At 38.1% G+C, this 20,021-nt stretch overlaps 1 protein-coding gene across 2 annotated transcripts in view; it reads left to right on the top strand.

Moving 5' to 3' along the window:
- The first annotated feature begins 4,649 nt into the window (after positions 1–4,649).
- LOC126811608 (noggin-2) overlaps positions 4,650–20,021 on the top strand; it is a 37,128-nt gene continuing 21,756 nt past the window's right edge. Inside the window, exon 1 of one of the 2 annotated variants that reach the window (XM_050537315.1) lies at positions 4,650–4,741. Coding sequence is in view for 1 of the 2 variants with exons in the window: in XM_050537314.1 (XP_050393271.1) it covers positions 12,525–12,685 (161 nt within the window). In the remaining variant the exon portion in view is untranslated. Of the gene's footprint in view, positions 4,742–12,424; positions 12,686–20,021 lie in introns of those variants that run through there. The other variant, XM_050537314.1, reaches the window with a different exon arrangement.

Raw genomic sequence — 20,021 nt, 5'->3', positions numbered from 1 at the left:
GGTTTCCTCCTACTGCTATGAAATTAAACCATATGCTCTCTCTCTCTCTCTCTCTCTCTCTCAATTTGGGCAAATTGTTTCATTATCTACATACTGTTTAAGGTAAACAAGTTTTGTAAACAGTATATGCCACCAGACAGTCAGTAACCACCCCTTTATAATCCTGGCTGTGCTATCTGTATCAAAGATTAATTACTTCAATGATCTGTCAACATTAATTCATTCATATTCCACAAATAAAACCCTCTTCTCTTGGATACGTGAAGAGATTTTGTTTTGCTTTGCGGGCAGTTCACGAGAGTGACGTTTTCAGACGACGGCTAACAACACGTTCTGGGATTAGCACCAAACCGTAACATCGTCTCACGACTACCTGTTACATAGCATGCTAACTAACACAATAAGTGATAATCCTCTCTCAATCAAAACCAGACTACAACAACCATTAAACAAATCCCCGACTGAGCCCATGGATAGACTATAAGCGTAGGATATACTTGTATATATCGGGGGGTAGGGATGGCCTAGTGGTCTAGAGTGTCGCACTTCGAGCTCCCGCTGACCGGTCACCTCTGGCTTGCGGTCGTGGTTCCGATCCCTGGTGTAAGCGTACATGTATGTGGCTTGGAGACAGGGGCGCCTTCTCAACCTAGTGGGTTTACTCCGGGCACTCCGGTTTCCTCCCACAGCAAAGACCCCTGCGCGTGCGCTGAGATAATAAGAAAATGAAAATAAGACAACCTGTCTGCGATATCACCCTCGGTGGAAGCGGACGTTAAACACTAAGAACAACAACTTGTATATATATATATCAATGACAGTCAGCCTCGATTCAACAATATAATTGAGAGCATCCACAACCATGTGTTGCATTACTAAATATATTAAAGATACATTATTTCTGATTAAGATAAAGAGCTGACTGTTCTTGCTATAATAGTTCAAAAATAGATAATACAAAATAAATATATTGAAAATTTCATTCAAATTACTTTATTCTGAGCAAAGATCTTGGCCTTTCAGGGGGTCACGGTGGGTAAGACGCTGGCTCGCTAGCCTGGAGGTCGGGTGTTCGATTCCAGATTTTCCTGGTCAGTGATGCAGGACGGGGGGCCTGACAAGGACAGTTTTCTAGTCGTTCGGATGGGACGAAAAAACCGAGGTCCCGTGTACACATTGGCGTGTAGGCCGTATAGTGCCGCTGTCCGGGCAAAAGATGTTAATTCTTAAAAAAATTGGTTGTCCTTAAGTCACTTAAAGTTTTATAAAAGTTAAAGGTGCATTAGGTAAGATTAGAAAAAGAGCTGACAGTTCTCGCTATAATAGTTAAATAATAGATAACGAAAGCAAAGTATGCTGAAAATTTCAGTCATACTTTGACTCTGAACCGAGATACGATGTTAGCCATTCAATTTATTTTAGCTAGTCCCACTCGTTATTACTAACATTGGTATGATAACAAAGTCTCGGTTATCCACCACAAAATGTATTCAAATCTGGTAAATATCGCAGGGGGGTGGGGGTCTTGTCGTTTAACGCGTTCTCGTGAAACCAAAAGTGGTGTGGTTTCGATTCCCCACTTTTATGAGAGACAAGGAGTAGGGTTGCCTTTCCAATCTCGTGGGTTTTCCCCGGGTCTTCTGGTTCCCTCACACTGCTATAGCCCCCTACGCGCAAGTGAATTATTGAATGAAATGAAATTGAACCATGTGTTAGTCCAAAAATGACCTAGTTTGTGTCAAGTGGGCGTTTAACTCCATTTCTCTCTATATATAATAATATTTGAGCCGAAATATAAATTTGAAATCGGCGGAAGGATTATTAATTTAATAAACGGGTACTATAAGCAAGTGCACATTGGCGCCCCTTTGCGCTTGAGGGCGACTGCCCCCCCCCCACCAACCCCACGCCATCGTCCCTACCATGTTACGTACCATGTTACGTCACTGGTTACCAATGCCTCGGGAATATGCAGCACGGAGGGTCTTAGTCGTACGGATGGGAAGAAACAGCGAGGTCCTGTATACACATGGGTGTGCACGTAAAAGATCCCTTGACAGTAGGAATTTTATATTCGATACAAGAGTAGGCCGTAGCGACGCTGTCCGGGCAAAATTCCCCTCAAAGCACACTGTATGGTGTAAGCTCGTCTTGATAATCCCAGTCGGGGAAGAATAGTAGGACGTTAAACCCTATTTCATTTAACAGAACACAATTTTGCTTGATAACGATAAGATGATACTTGTCGAAACGTCGTGCTTTTAGAATAAAACCAGTGATTTTTCCCATAAAAATTGTGTTCTGTTAATGTTTTTTTCTCAATCGCTAAATGCCACTTAAAGATTATGTTCAACCCCATTTCATTTCCTTCTCGTGCATAAATCTTTGAAGCGAATTTTTCAGTATTAAAAGAGTTTCAAATCCCGCTTGTCTGCTACTTATGCGTTAAATTAAAGCTATTTCATACATTTTCAAATCCCTACAATTATCTAAACAATACCCAGACTAGCCCTGCCCTTTTAATGTTGAATACCTCCGTCACTTAGGGATGTTTGAGTGACACCTATGAATTGCGGGCGGCGATTACGACACAGTAAATATATACATTAGACTTGTGTATCTATCTATTGACAAGAAGCAAGGTAAATGTTTTAGATATCCCTAAAACCTTGTGTCAATCTAAGAGGTGTGATAAGGCATGATTTGTACTTGTCATCCACGCGACCCCAGCCTTCGTCGACTGGAGACTGACAATATATATAACACTGGAGACTGACAATATAGTCGTAACATTGAAGACGCGTAAGGCCATACAAAAAAAATTATTTTGGTTCACAGACGATCCAAATGAAATGAAATGGGGTTTAACGGCCTACTGTTCTGCTCCGACTGGGCTAATGAAGACGGGCATACGCCATACAGTGGGCAATGAGGGAAATTTTGCCCGGGGGATCTTTTATGTGAACGCCAATGTATACACGGGACCTCGGTTTTTCGTGCCATCCGAACGACTAGACAGCTCTCCTTGTCGGACCCTCTGTCCTGTACCACTGACAAGGGGAAACCACGCCAATGCCAATGCAGGGATCGAACCCCCGACCTCCAAGTTAGCGTTAGCGAGCCAGCGTCTTACCCACTTAGTCACTTTGACTCCCCTCAGACGATCCATCCTAAAACTCCGATGCGGGAAGGAGGTGTGTGGGGGTGGGGGTGTATTTTTATGTTTTTGTTTTTCAAATGTTGACTACTGGGCTAAATGACTTCTTATAAACACATCGAGGCACTATATTTACCTCCTCGTGCTGTTTTAAAGAATGTATGATTATCCAGTATCATTTATGATTGCCAGTAACATTTTTCATGGTTGCGGACTTGATAAACTAACCTACGTAACGCTTCTGGTTTCATTCAAATGTACCTATAGGGTTGCTTCCTGTAAACCGGTGATAGAGGTGTGGGGAACTATTTACATGATGTAGTTTTTATTTTTTATTATTAAAGTTAAAAGGGTCATACAGCCCGTTTAGAGAACCAGGGGCCTGTTTCACGAAATTTTAACTAAGATAAAATCCAAATTTTAGTAATTTGATTTTATAATATTAGACTGATTGTACTGCTTATCTAATCAAAATAGAAGTATCTACTAAAATTTGGATTTTATCTTTAGTTAAAATTTCGTGAAACAGGACCCAGGATATTTATTTTGTATGGCCTAGCATATTTCTTTACGTAATGAGGAATTTACAGTAGGGTAGTAAGACTTAGTTTACCTCTGCTCTTCAAACATAGACGTCCCCTTTTGAGTGTTTTTTAATCCCTCTCAATTTGATTGTCGCGTTGAAACCGATTAAAATTATCAATTTCAATGATGCAGTCTGACTGACGACTGTTATTTTTTTTTTTTTTTTTAAAGCGCAACACGGCTAATAATAACGTAAATAAACACGCTTGTTGAAAACGATTGAAATACAGCTTGAAGACGAAGTCGAGGGTTGTTCTAGGTAAACTGCAATTACATTAATCCATGCATATCAGTATAGGATTAATATGCGATTATCAAGACTCTTGTCACTTAATGTATTTTCAAATGTATTTTCTTTATATCGTCTAGATTGTAAAAGACTTCATCTTCCGATTAAAGATGAATGAATTTAGAGAGATTTGGTGCCACTGGGACTCATTTATAAGGGTAGTAAACAGGTAAGGTCAAAGGTCAGGTCGATTTTGGTGACCACACAAGACCAAAGACTAGATAATTCGGGTATCAAACGTCAAAAACACGCCGCCAAACAGAGACAAGGGTATACACTGTGGTGTTGTCTCTGGCGGGAAATCTTGCTTCTTTATACATGAAACACACGTTTAACGTAGTCATCGACACCGCGGAGGCGGACGAGCGAAAGTTTGAAATTACTGATTGTTTTCTGATATTTGTAGAAACAAACTTCTGAGTGTCTTTATTATTTTCTAGCACTATAAACAAGAAGAAAAAACTGTCCTTGCCAGGTTGAAACGTTAGCATTGGAATTTACAAAGTGACTGAAAGAGATGCTTGACATTGTCGTTGGCGTCAACTGTATTACAAATGAAAATTATTCACACCTTTTTTGTAAATGAATTTCTATAACAAAAGCTAATTGGCTGTGAGGTTGTCGAGTGGTATAGTCTCTATCAATATAATTGCAGACTTGGTGGAGACGGACAGTCGGACAATCATCGGTCGCAATACACAGACCATAAGGTAAGAACTGGATCATATTACGACATAACTTGTAATAATTTTAACAACTAGACGTTAGAAAGAACGCTTCGATTATTGTTCAAACAATATTTATACCAACAATTGTACTTTATATTTGCTTTGGAGACTTCTACATAGTTATGAAAATTTTAGCCGGTGTAATTGAATGTTTTTGCAAACATTATTGGTTTAATCGCAGTTGCCTATGTAACCCGACCATCATCATTGGATGCCAATCGCAACATACGTCTGTAAACACGTTCTCTTCATTCACGTCATCTACATCGTGCGGTTGACTTAGTGTGCTTATATTGTACACTCGTACAACAACATCAGATACATCGAAAAACAGATTCTGGGACGCCGATTTTTTAAAAGTTTCTTTTGAGGGTTTTTTTTAAGGTTTTTTTTTTAGGTTTTGTTTTATTAACTTATCTTACAAGTGAACACCCATTTCTCAAACTGACTGCATTTCTCAAACTGACTGCATTTCTCAATAGTCCTTTCTGAACATCTTGAAAATTGATATGTTGAATACAGTCTACCCTATATTTACGCAATATGATTTTCTTTGTTTTAATTTGTTTTTCTTTTTGGGTTTTTTTCGGGGGGGGGGGGGGTCTTTTTGTTTTATTTTTTATTATTTTTTTTTTGTTTTTTTTGTTTTTGCTAAACTATCTTACAAGGTTACACCAATTTCTCAATTTTACATGCAATTGCCAACGGCTCCTTGTGAAATTAATGGTATGTGGGTATGTTGAATAAAATCATAATGGATATTTACTAAAAAGTTTTTCTTTGTCTTAATTCTTTGGTTCTTGGGGTTTTAATAACTACTAAACTATTTCTCAAATTACTTGCAATTCCCAATTAACCTTTATGAACATAATGAAAATTCCCAATTAACCTTTATGAACATAATGAAAATTCCCAATTTACCATTATGAACATAATGAAAATTGAAAGGACGGGCTGATTAGAGTCTAGTTATAGAGGAATTGTGTAAGATTTAGGCCATTCTCGCTAAAATATTTCAAAAATAGATAATGAAAAAATGAACATATTGAACTATTTCATTCTAATTACTTTATTTTGGGCGTAATTATTATCAATGGTTGTATTATTGACAAGATGCGTGCATTGACCGTAACCACCGTACTGGCCATTCGAGTCTTAGACTTGCTTCTCCATTTTTAAATTAAAACATTAAATGGTCGTCGAACCGTTCTAATCTGCTTAAAATCTGCTATCCGATGGCATCGAGGGTTGATTATGGTTTTGTCATGTTAATAAATGTCTATTTAATAATTTAAATAACATTAAAGGCCCAAAGAATTAAATACCTGCAATAGGCAGAATTAGCTCCTACATGAAGCCTGCTTAATATATAAGGGTTGTTTTTTTTTTTGGGGGGGGGGTGTTTTTTTTGGGGGATTTTGGGGATTTTTTTGCTATAATATTATCTTTCTTATATTATCGACTAAACTACTGAAGTGAACAACATTTTTTCAAACCACTTGCAATTCCCAGTGGTCCTTGATGACCTTAATGAAAATGGAATAGATACGTTGAATAAAAACTAATTGATATATACGGCGCTTTGCTTTGCTTTATTTTTTTTTTTATTTTTTTTTTTTTCTTACACAAAAGTATTTACGTGAACACCAATTTTTCAAATTTGCTTGCAATTCCCAATTGCTCTTGATGAACTTGTAATGAAAATGGATATGTTGAATATAGCCGGTGAGTAGAAAGGGTTAATATTGGTATGTAAAGAATAATAATGACTATCTAATGTCTATTGTTTAATCTTCTAATCGTTTGATGTTGTTTTTTCAAGGCGCGGGAAGAACTCTTATATATTTTATCGTGCCTTTAATAAGAAAAGATCCTGCGTCTTAAAGTCTATCAGACGTTTACAGTAAAAAAAAAACGAAAGGCTTATATTAGCCATACGAAGATTAATAGGTTATTTAGTGAAGCTAAACAATAATACTATAAATGGTTTTATTCGGGTCTTGGCCATTTAAAAAGTGATAACCGCGGCTTTCATCCCGTAATATAAGACACCAAAATACGAAACGAAGTTAATCTGGAATGAACTCACATCCTGTAAGCTTACTCTTAGGCTACACCAATTTGATTTTTTGTTAGTCCGGGTGTAGATTAATAAATAACCACACGAATTATGCGAATTATTTCTTGTTTAAAATTTCAAAACTTAAAAAAAAATGCAACCAAGTACTTTTGGAATTGAAACTAGTTTTTCCCCAATAAAATAAGAAGGAAAAATTTTACAGGTGTTCCCAAAAAACATAAAATTAAATTGGCGGGACTTATTTCGAGTAAATACACATATCAGATAGTCGTTTAATGATCGTTGATGCAAGTTTATCAAAATATAGCAGACGTCTTACCTATCCTCTTAGGACACACGCGATGTAAGATAAAAGAAATTTGATGATCGTACGGAAACTTTGCAATAATAATCAGTGCAGAGTTCCTATTGAAATTGGGTGAGTTGGATAATCTAGTGGTTAACGGGTGCGCGTGAAATCACAAGGTATGTCATTGAGTCAAGTGGGGTGGTTTCGATTCCCCTCTTGAACGTGACAACGAGCAGGGTGAATTTCGTGGGTTTTCTCAGGTTCCTCCGTCTCCCCCCTGCTGCTAAAGGTCCCTACGTGCTACCTATACTATCTGCACCGACTGGGCAGAAGAAGGCGTTCATATAGGGATTGGGTTGTTTATGGGTGATGTCACTTTGGTATAAACGAACGTTAATAAGAGTGTGTGTGGGGGGGGGGGGTAAACGTTAAAGAGAGAGAGAGGCGGGGCTTGGGGGGGGGGGGGGGGGGTTAACGTCCACTTGACACAAACCAGGTCATATCGGGAGTAACGTATGGTTCAATTTTATTACAATAATTCGCTTGCGCGTCGGGGTTTTTAGCAGTGAGAGGAAACCGTTGCGAAACATTTTTGTCCATTTCTAGGTTCCAAAAATTAGCTAGATTTAGTCTCCAAATGACTCGGTGTATATATAACGTGTTTTGGGCCCCAAAAAATCTGTTACGGTTTATATTATGTCACATAAGTCTTACGTTGTCTAATAAATGGATGGATTTCAAACGGAGCGTACATGTACCTTGAACACGTTTTTGTACCTTATTCAGATATAGGCTGTGATCTGTGCGTTTAAAAAGATCGCCAAAAAATGTCCGACTTTGATCACAAGTACACTATTTGAAAATCGGCAGGCTTTGGTATAGACCCAACATGACAAACCCACATATCCTATTTCGTTCGTTTTTTATTTAAAGTTCAAAATTTCGTTTTACTTTTCTATACTTGTACTTGACTTCATTTTGTGAAGGTCACCGGAATTATACAAAACCGAAGCGAAATACGACGTATAAATTTGTGTTTTAATCATATTAGTTTAAAATCACAAACTGTTGTTCTTGGAAAAGGAGAACTTGAGAAACAGTTTTAAAGAAACTGTCGACTTCAGAGCAAAAGAAATGAAATGAAATGAAATGGGGTTTAACGTCCTACTGTTCTGCTCCGAACTGGGCTAATGAAGACGGGCATACGCCATCGAGTTTGCTATGAGGTAAATTTTGCCCGAACAGCGGCACTACGGCCTACTCTTATATCGAATTCCAACTGTCAGAGATTTTTTATAAGTGTAGGCGGCAGTGTCGTTGTTCGGGCAAAATTTCTCTCATAGCACACTGTACGGCGTATGCCAGTCTTCAGCAGTAGAGTCGGTGCAGAACAGTAGGACGTTAATACACATTTCATTCTCCGCGCGGAAAAAAGACCAAGGAAAATTTGCCAATAACTTGTAGTGTAAGAAAAAAGTAAAACGTTAATTAAATGAATGAGTTATTAACTGTCTGTGACTTTCAGGAACTTAGAATATTTGTTGTCTGTCTGACAAGACAATAAAAGGCGGATTGATTTGTGAAAATGTACGGCGCTGTGCGGGCCAAGAGGTGATGCTACATTCAGACACAATTGCCGGGGAGAAAAAATGTCCAGTATTTTACTCTGAAGCTTAATGAAGCCGATGAAGTGGTGTACCGAATGAAAAATAATGGGTTGTGGGCATATGGGGTTGTTTTGGTTAGAATTGGAAAAACACAAGACACTGCGGAAGATGTAGAAATAAATGTGTTCGACTCGCCTAACTGACGCCATCTTTTGTAAATGGCTGATCTTGAAGCCTTGAGTGGCTCTTTTAACCACTAAAATTAAATGAAGATTTGTCTCTTGTGTCGTGAAATATCAAACCAACTTTACGTATCGATAAGAAGAATAAATTCATTCAAGTATTTTAATCGTCTCAATCTTCAGGATGAGTGGAGAGGTGTTATTGGTCTATAGGGCCCTTGGGTTGTCTCGTGGGGTTTCAAGTCGTGAATTGGCGTCAATCCGCTCAGCGATGTTGTATGAAATGTCGCTATAGAGATCACTTGTAATCTCCCTCTTAGACGTTTTCAACGAGCATTATTGACAGTTTAATCGCTTTTTGATATTTTTTTATTGGGGATATTAGATTTAAATCTGATGCACTATAACGCTAGGCTTTGATAGATATTTACGTTGATGTATGAATCTCATATCTAGTAGAAATGAAATAAAATGAAATGGGGTTTAACGTTCTGCTGTTCTGCTCCGACTGGGCTGATAGTGTGCTATGAGGGAAATTTTGCCTGGGCAGCTGTACTATGGCCTACTCTTATATCGAATTCCAACTGCCAAGTGATCTTTTACGTGCGCGCCAATGTATACACGGGACCTCGGGTTTTCGTCCCATCCGAACGACTAGACTGCTGGCCTTGTCAAGCTTTCCTCCCTACACTACTGACAAGGGGAAACCACGTCAGAAAATCCCGATGAACTTTCTCGGTCAATGCAGGGATCGAAAACGCGACCTTCAGGCTAGCGAGCCAACTTAGCCCCCGTGACTCCCACTTAGCCCCCGTGACTCCCATATATCTAGTAGAGTAGCGTAACTAGGGCGGCATTTTCTGTCGGGGCAGTAGAAAGATATTAGTAGCATGACACAATGCTTAATGCGTATTGTTTCGTGAGGTACTTGGTGGTCGAAAAAACACAATTCTCCTCTTTAACAAGGAAGAGTGAGAGGGAGGAGTGGGGTTTAACGGCCACTTGATAACAACTAGGGCATTTTCAGACTAACATATGGTTCAATTTTATTTCAGTAATTGCAAGACCCGAAAACACAGGGCTAAAGTTGAGATATTATTGATTTTACCTTCAGTTGTCCATAGATTTAGCCAAAGAACGAAACAAAAATTAAAAGCCAAACTGACTTCCGCTTGCCTGTTTATACGAATATTTAATCGCACAAAGATCATCCCATCACTAATTCAAATCAGATTAAAATTAACAAAATTCAACCAAACAGTTGAACCTAAGTTTAAGAGCTGCAGCGCCTTTAATACAGACAATATTTTTTTTCATTAAGATGGCTTTCTATTCCTCCAGACAGGGCTTCCCGCTAGTTTTTATTGTCTGAACACCCCTTCAATCCGACGTATTTAACAGTTTCACGCCTGATAATTAATATATAAGTGATTTGTTTATAATTAGCATGTAACTTGATGCTAGTGAAACAGATTCATTTGTCTCTAGTGTGATGATGTATGTACTATACTATGGAAAGAATGGGAAGTCAAAATTAACTCACTGTTTCTTCAAGGGAGCCACGGTGGCTCAGTGGGAAAGACGTTGGCTCGCTAAACTGGAGGTTCTGCGTTTGATCCCTGTGTTGACCGAGAAAATTCCCGGCGTGTTTCTCCCTTATCAGTGGTACAGGACTACGTATAGTCGTTGGGATGGGAAGAAAAACCGAGGTCCCGTGTACACATTAGAGTGCACTTAAAAGAACCCTTAAAAGTTGGAATTCCACATGTCGTAGTGCCGCAGCCCGGGCAGAAACTTTATTGCATAAAACAACCTTACAAGGTTATGTGCATATACAAATAAACATAATAGAAAGATACATGAAACAAACAAAGGATACATACATTGACATGGCGTATGCCCGTCTTCATTAGCACAGTCGGTGCAATCCATTTATACATTAAACCCCATTTCATTTTACCTTTTCTTCTAGAACAGCGTGATCTGTATTAACACCGGTCGCATGCCCGCGGGGCTTCCTCAAGAGCTTCTTTAAAAACCACCAAGCAGTATTGTATTTTTGTTCATGGATCCATATTTTCCAATTTACTTTCATATAAGGGGACCCAACCAAGAAACAACACGTTTGTTTTGTGATGAGCGGGACGATTTAAATAATTGATTCATAATTAATTATTAAATTGCCGAGAAAACCAATTTTATCAGGACTGTTTTTTTAAGATATTTCGCATTATAATAAGACGTTATAAAGAGTTTATAAATTTTGTTGATAAGAAAGTGGTTTCATCGTGTCGAGTCTTTGTTTGCTGTATGTTCTTTATGATATATGTAACAAATGTATAAATGGAACTGATATTGCTGGATTTAATTTAATTCTTCGTCCATTATATAACACGTGTGCAATGCTCATATGGAAATTCTGTTTAACGGTTTTATTGGTAATGGGAATGGCAGAAGTTAAAAGGTAACGTGCCACCGGCGTGCCCCCCCCCCCCTTGTCAGTGATGCAGGACGGAGGGCCTTGAAAAAATCCCTTGACAGTTGGAATTCGAGATAAGAGTAGGCCATGGTGCCGCTGTCCGAGCAATATTTCCCTCATAGCACACTGTATAGCGTATGCCCGTCTTCATTAGCCCAGTTCGGAGCAAAACAGTAGGACATTAAATCCCGTTTCATTTCATTTTTTTCATTTTGGCACCGGTGAAACCCGTCATCACTGCATGGCAGTTCTAGTTAATAAATAGTTTTGTTGCTTGTTTGTTTAAATATGTTTATTTTTAACACTAGTGGATATAAAAGATTCTCCCATCCTTCCCCGAACACTTACATTCTAACGTAATAATATACTGTTTGGGTTAAATATGTTATTATATCCAATCCCATTATTTTAAAAAAAATAGAAACTTGTATGTTTTATGGAGACGCGATGGCTCAGTGAGTAAGGCGGTAGCTCACTAACCAAAATGTTCGGCGTTCAATCCCGGTGTTGGTCGAAAAGGTTCCACGGGATTATCCGATATGGTTTCTCATTATCAGTGGAGCAGGACCTAGGGTCCGTGTCTAGTCGTTCGAATGGGACGAAAAAACGATATCCCGTGTACACGTTGGCGTGCATGTAAGAGAACCCTTGACAGTTAGAATTCGAAATAAGAGTAGGCCGTAGTGCCGCTGTCCTGGCAAAAGTTTCCTCATAGCACACTGTATTTGGCGTACGACCGTCTTTATTAGCCTCTACGGTGCAGAAAAGTAGGACGTTAAACACCATTTCATTTGTATGTTTTAAAATCTACCTATATATGTAAATGGAAATTTCTTTCATTCCGTAGATTTCATTTCATGCTAATTTCAGTCTGTTTCTTTTATTCTTCTTTTTTACGCGGAATTCTTGATTTAGTTTAGATTAAACTATTTTTGGCGGATTCCGCTTTCCAAATAGAATAATGCACCGCAGGCTGAGCTGTCGGGCTAGAAGATGGTGAGACACACTTGAATGGAAGTGGTCCAACTAATTGCTCTAGTTGCTGGGTAAACGTGAAAGAAAGGGACAAACTGGCGCCTTTAAGGTGCCTTAAACATGATCAATTAATATTGCTCCCGTAGCGAGAAAATGAGACCTATAAAAGGTGAAATGGGAAAGAATTTACGATTTAGACAAAGTAGATATGATAATGAAAAGAGGTGTTTTGTTGTTGTGGAAGTGTTGATATTGAACACGTGTTTTTTATTATATAGTTATATAGAGATTCAGCTTACAGACTTGATGTTAAGGTAGGTTCTATTGTAATATATCTGGTCGATATTGATATACTCACGCTTTCCTTTTACTTTCTTAGAATTAAACGAATACTTTTATAGACTTAAACAGGCATTATGTAAGAGCTACATCTGCCCATTGCAGGTCTTTTTTAGGTGGTGGTGGGGTAGGGTGGGGGGTGTTAGATAAATTTATATAATTATTAATTAGACATTCATTGACATGACAGGATCATAATCAACTCTTGATGTCATCAGATGGTCCGGATTTTAAGTAGATTAGAACGGTTCGGCCATTTAATGATTTCATTTAAAAATGGAGAAGCGAGGCTAAGACTCGAATGACCAGTACCGTAATTAGACATTTGTTGACATGACAAGATCATAATCAACCCTCGATGCCATCAGTCAGATGGCCCCGATATTAAGTAGATTAGAACAGTTCGGACATTTAATGATTTATTTTAAAAACTGACGAAACGAGGTTACGACCAAGCATACATCTTGTCAAAACTACAACCATTGATAACTTCGCTCAAAATGGATTCATTTGAATGAAACTTTCAATATATTCATTTTGCATTATCTATGTTTGAAATATTACAATGAGAACGGTCAGCTCTTTATCTAAATCTTACACCTATTTAAAATTGCATGCATGTTAGTTTTGTTACTCGAACAATTTAAATTATGATTGTTAAATTAAGTAGAAACGCTGCTTTGTCAAAAGGATTACAGCGGAGTTTTTGTGTATCTTGACTGAGTGAAACTTTTCTACATCGACAGCCTATGATGTTTCGCCGCCGTTACTCTCACGGTTTCATTTGGCCAGCATGTCAGATGACCACAGGTCTATGGACAAGTCAGTAGCATTTTTGGGTGCTTATGGTGGTCGTATTAGAAATTGTATCTTTTTTTTACTGTGGAGCAGCGGTGACTCGGTGAATTAGGCGCTGGATCGCTAACCAGGAGGTCCCAGTTTTAATCCCGGGGTTGGCCTAGCTTTTTCCCGGGCTTTTTACGTTGAAGTTTCCCCTTGATGTTAAGAACAGATAGCCTGGCGGCTGTCAATGAACAGTGTCTAGTCATTCGAATGGGACAAAAACCGATACACCGTGTACATATTAGCGAAAAGAATAAGAACCCTTGAAAATTGGAATTCGAAATTAGGGTAGGCGTAGTGCCGCTGTCCGGGCAAAATTTCCCTCATAGTTCACTGTATGGCGTATGCCCGTCTTCATTAGCCCACTAAGAGCAGAACGGTATGGCGTTAAACCCCATTTCATTTCATTTCATTTACCTTCATACAACGGAGGAAGGGGGGGGGGGAGGTCGAGTGGTTTAAAGCGTGCGTTTAAGATCATAAGATCTGTCATTGAGTCAAGTGGAGTGGTATCCAGCTTCAGCTTGTACGTGACAAGGAGTTGGATTGCCTGTCCAACCTCGTGGGTTTTCTCAGGGTCCTCATGTTTCCTCTTACTGCTCAAGACCCCTACGCGCAAGCGAATTATTAAAGTAAAATTAAACCATATGCTAGTCCCGAAATGACCTAGTTTGTGTCGAGTGGACTTTACCCCCCCCCCTCTCTCTCTCTCTCTCTCGCTCTCTCTCTCTCTCTCTCTCTCTCTCTCTCATTTTGAATCAAATCAGCTGCAGGATAGTACATTTATTATTAGCTTTTGTACTTCAAAGATTTTGTGTCGTTAGTTTGGAGTGTGATGGTTTTCGACTCTAGTTGAATAGCCCACACATTCTGGTGTAATTTCAATTAATGTTTAGTGTTCTTGGCGTCAAACCTCTTTATTAAATTAAAACCTATTTGTCCGACATCTTTTATCTAGAGAGGTTTTTTATATCCTTTTATTAAAGATGCATTATGTAAGAGCTTAATCTGCCTATTGCAGGTCTTTTTTCTAACTTCAACTGCTATATAAACTATTATTTAGACATTTAGTCACATGACAAACCCATAATCAACTCTCTGGGCAAGCGGATGGCTTATATAATAAATGGATTAGATCATCTTAGCCATTTCATATTTAACTATAAGCATCATTTCGCTTAGAATAAAGCAATTTAAGCAAAATTTCCAATAGATTCATTTATAGCAAGAAAGGTCAGTTCTTTTATCAAAATCTTACATAATGTTGCTTTAAAAGAGAAAAAAAATGATTTATGGGTTACCAATACCTCAGTTTGATTGCGTGTCTATCTCCGACCTATTCTAGCAAGAACGGCCATCTCATTATCTAAATCTATACTAATATTTTTGACTGTCGTCCGTTTCTTCAGAGGGGGGTTGGGTGGCCGAATGGTTAGCACGTGCTTCAGGTTGGTCAGACCAGGGAGTAACAATAACATAGGCTTGGTCGCGACGGCCTACCACTTCCGGTTTCGGAGTTAAGGCCATAAATCGTGCAGCGCCGAGTCGACGGGGGAGAGAAATGGTCCACAAACTAGGTTATTTCGGGACTAACATATGGTTCAATTTTATTTCAATAATTCCCTTGTGCGTTGGGGTCTTTAGCAGTGCGAGGAACCGGAGGACACGGAAAAAAACACAAGGTTGGACAGGCAACCCTACTCCTTGTCACGTACAACCGGGAAATCGAAACCACGCCAGTTGACTCAATGACAGAACTAATGATACAAGGCGCATGCGCTAACCATTCGGCCATCCAACCCCCTGAGCGCCGAGTCAACCGTTAGTCTTACATAACGCATCTTTAATACTGAAGGAGGAGAGATTTTTAAAGTTGTAATTGAAGTACCTACTTGTACAATACTACTCCTTCAAATAGATTTACCTTTAGCCATTTTCATTATAATACGTTTATTCTATACAGAACGAGACATAGTTTATGAGATGTTTGGCACCAAATATCCAGGAACTATTTATTGTCTTTATTATTCAATTATATTCTATTTAAACATTCTTGTCTACGGCGTTTTAATCGTTTTGTTTTAAAATAAAAATCGATTTATTTTGCACCACTTCAATTAACTTCAAAGCTCAATTTGAAAGATGATATAGTTAGATAATGTATTTATGACGTTTGTTTCTTTTGAAGAACATATACCTCTTTGGTGGCCCAATATAATAATTAACGTATTGCTGAAGTAGTGGTTACTAGCATTAAAAGCTATGTTTCTCTATGAACCATTACGACTTGATACAATTGCGACTCGAATTTGGAAGAAAAACTATACATTTCGGAAAGTTCAATCGGTGTATTTGATGATTTATAACAGAAATAGATTTGATAAAAGTACGAAAAAAAAACGAGACTGTAATAATTTTTCATTAGTCTACAAAAGAAGTGGTAGAACAATGAAAGTAATGAGCCATGGTTGATTCGTAAATGTGGCAGTGGCGGATGCAATGATAAATGCTCGTTACCATTGCTTTGCGAACCGTTCCTTCCTTTCATATTGGGATCCCCACTTGGCAAAGGTAGCGCCATTCGGCACACCTTCAATCCCCTAAAACAGCTAATGTTAGATGTAGGTTACTGCAGTCTGTCGCGGTGTGCCGAATGTCTTCGAATGGCGCCATTTTGAGAATTTCTTTCTAAAAGCGGCAAGTCTTCCTAATAGTAAACCGACAGCCGCATCACAATTGTATGGATGTAGCTACCTACATATCACTTTCCGTCATACAGCCAAAGCTAGATATTCTTCAAACGGCCATAACGTCTCTCGGAATGGATTAATTTCACTGAAACATATTCCCTTTTCATTATCTAATGTTTAACTGTTATAGCGAGAACTGTTTATAGCCATTAATCGAAATTTTTAAATGAACACCCCTTATACATTTTATTACTTCCGTATAATTTATATTTAGTCTACGTGGGGTAAAATCTAAATATTAGACCAACTGCAGATTTCGTCAACGTTGCGAAACGTAAATAGGGTTAGGGCACGTGATTGTTGACGAGATTGTGGGTTGTGGTAAGGGTTAGGGTGACTAAATCTACAGTTGGCCTTAGTATTTAGATACCAGCGTCTATTTGGTGCTAGACTATTTCTTAAGGTCACCTCCAGATTTCGCCAAGGTCGGTGAGATGTAGAAAAAGTTAGGGCACGTGATTGTTGACGGAGATTGTAGGTTAGGGTATGTGTAAAGGTTGGGGCCAGGGCCAGGGTTAGGGTTAGGGCTAGCCCTGTTCACATCTCGTGATCTTTGACCACTTGGTGTGTGATATTCTTAACTATTTAACATTTGAACTATCAATTACAAACGAAACGAAATAGGATCGGTTCTTTAATCTAATTGGAAATGGCCTAGTTCTGTTGAATGAATGAACGCCCCCTTCCTTTTTGTAGAAAATCAGTTATAAATCTGATTACTTCTGCATAAATTTAAATTTACTGGAAATAATATTTTCATTATTTAACATTTGATCTTTAAAAAAAACCGAAACGAAATAGTATTTTGATCTGATTGGAAATGACCTAGTTGTTGTGAATGAATGAAAATCAGTTTAAGTACTTCCGAATGATTTATATGTGTGATATTTTTAATTATTTAACATCTACCGAAATCATGTGTGATAGTTTTAGATATAACATTACTGAACAAGACTTCCTTATATACCAGTTAGCTTTGACAAGCGCTATTAGAGATGTGGCTAAAACATGAACAAATACCCCCTACCCTTTTACAATCTTTTTGTAGATATGAATACAACCATTTGGAGATTAATGTCAAAAAATGAAGACCTAATTACATCAATACCAAAGATGAAAGATACCTAAATTTAACACATTATTAGACATGGTCGACTCATTGGTTTATCATTTCTTTATATAGTCAATAATCAAACACCCGCGCTAATATCAATTCATCATTAATCTCCTTTCATGGTACTTTAATTCTTGTCGTTTGTCTATGTGGGCAATTAAAATTAAACGGTTAATGGTTAAACAATGCATCCCTGATGTGATTTTCTTGTACCTTGTAGGTGTTATTCCCAATAATCCTGGCACTAAGACAACTTTGACAGTTTATATATTTGTTGTTAAATAAAAGACGTAATTTATAGCTAGCATTTATCGAGTAGTCAAGTATTTTTGTTAAGCCGAATATGGCACAGTGAAAATATTGACTATTAATAAAGAAGACGAAATCTGTATGTTTGTTTCTGAGAGATATTATTATAAGTTCAGTAAAAACTTGTTGTTTTAAAGCATAATGTTGTCTCGGGGGATTGGATGGCCGAATGGTTAGCGCGTGCTCGTTCTATCATAAGGTCTGTCATTGAGTCAACTGGCGTGGTTTCGATTTCCCAGTTGTATGTGACAAGGAGTAGGGTCGCTTGTCCAACCTCGTGGGTTTTCTCCGAGTCCTCTGGTTCCCTCCCACTTCTAAAGACCCTACGCACAAGTGCATTATTGAAATAAAATTGAACCATGTGTTAGTCTCTCTCTCTCTCTCTCTCTATCTCCCTCTCTCCCCTCTCTCTCTCTCTCTCTATCTCCCTCTCTCCCCACTCTCTCTCTCTCTCGCTGTAGTCCGAGCAGTAGTACGTTAAAACCCACTTCAATTCATTTCCCTTTGTCGTTTTTTTTTAGGTTTTTTTTTTATAAGCAATACTCTCTTTTAGTGTACCAATCTGAAACCTAGTGCTTTCTTTAGCATATCTGTGGCTTTTCTGGCTGAACCGATATGGATATTCGCCTTAGGGGACTTGAATCCGAAACTCAAAGGCTCACTGAAATTACGTATTTAGCAATGCGATGAATGTAGGGGGTGGTAATAAATGTTTTCTTTGATTTGATCAGATTTATCCAAACATATCAACGTGATTGATCATATTGATGTCTTCATACTTGATTGAAGACAACATAATCTAACATCGATCTAGGCGTCTCTTTATCATCGATTAACATCGTTCTGATTGGCTTTTACACAATAACTGGTGGGAGGAATTATGACTAATGATCAGAAATTAGAAAAATAAATATTCCTGATATTAATACATTTACCATTATTCATCGGTACCATTCCTGTGTGGAAGTTAGTAAAGGTTCCGTCTATTTAGTTGTGTGACTACGTTGTTTTTGGTCTTGAATTAAGACACAGTCAAAGCAATTTCTATGTGATTTATTAAACATAGATATTTCAACAAATATATGAAAAGAGAGAGATCCGTTCTAAGTCAAGGTTCTTTGATTCAATTATTCACGAGAAGAAAGATGGAGATATAGATTCATTCATATATATATATATAACAGTAAGTTAAACTATTTATCTATATAATTGGTTTGGGTTCAGGAAGTAGATAATAATATTCTGTAGTATTAAAGGGCGCATGGCTCTATTCCAGTGATTCTCAACCAGTGTGCCGCGGCGCACAGGTGTGCCGCGAGAACTTCCTTAGTGTGCCGCGAAATTTTGAAAGGCACACTAAGAAAATGCGAAAAACCACGTGAGTCCAATTGAGTATTCACCGTTGTTCATAGCTGTGTCTATGACTAGTTTCTGTCTACAGTTGTATACCGTCTGACTTACATGTTTTTATTTTGCAAAATTCAAATATTTTTCATATATAGTTAGCCAGGTGTGCCGCTATTTTTTCATGCGTTGGCAAAAAAGGGTTGAGAACCACGGCTCTATTCTTTGGAACCCTAGAATAGGCGAAACTGAGTCTAAAATCACATATAAATGTAATATAAGTATATATAAGTGATTTATATTCGATCTTAGGTATTTCTATGTTCAGTGAAATACGTGAACAGTCCAAATTGAACGGAAGTCGTTTGCGCCTGCTTAGTCCATTCTACATGGGTTTATTATTTTGCCGTTTGTGAATCAGCCGTGTTCAGTTTCTTCCGCATTGTCTTGTGAGATATTTTTCTTTTTTCATTACAAATGGTGCTCGAAACCATTATGTCTATTGAGTACACGACGTCATGTACAGATTTTGAAATGTTCATTGTGTCTTAAATATTGGATATTTTTACGGTAAGATAACTTCAGTATTGGTTGAAATGGACCAATATTAAATTCTATTTTTTTTTTAATGTCGAATATTATGGATGATATTGAGTTAGAGGTATAGCTCCTTTAAATCAGATATATTTTGATCAGTGTTAACGAATAATTACGGAAGTCTATATTAATTATATTGATATCCAAAAAAAAAATATTGAGAGCAGGCTGAAATACACATGGCTATATTCTTTTACCTTCATGCAATGTAATCTGGGATCTGCGGTGGCTTAGTGAGTAAGGCGCTGCCTATCTAACCTTGGGGGGCCCGGTCTTGGCGGCAAAAGTTCCTCGTGATATTCCGGTGTGGTTCCCCCTTGTAAGTGGTGCAAGGCTGGTGGGGGCGGGGCTTGG

Source organism: Patella vulgata, chromosome 2 (assembly GCF_932274485.2).
Source record: "Patella vulgata chromosome 2, xgPatVulg1.2, whole genome shotgun sequence".
Lineage (NCBI taxonomy): Eukaryota > Metazoa > Mollusca > Gastropoda > Patellidae > Patella > Patella vulgata.
Note: the sequence above shows the minus strand (reverse complement) of the source record. Positions and strands in the feature narration are given on the sequence as shown.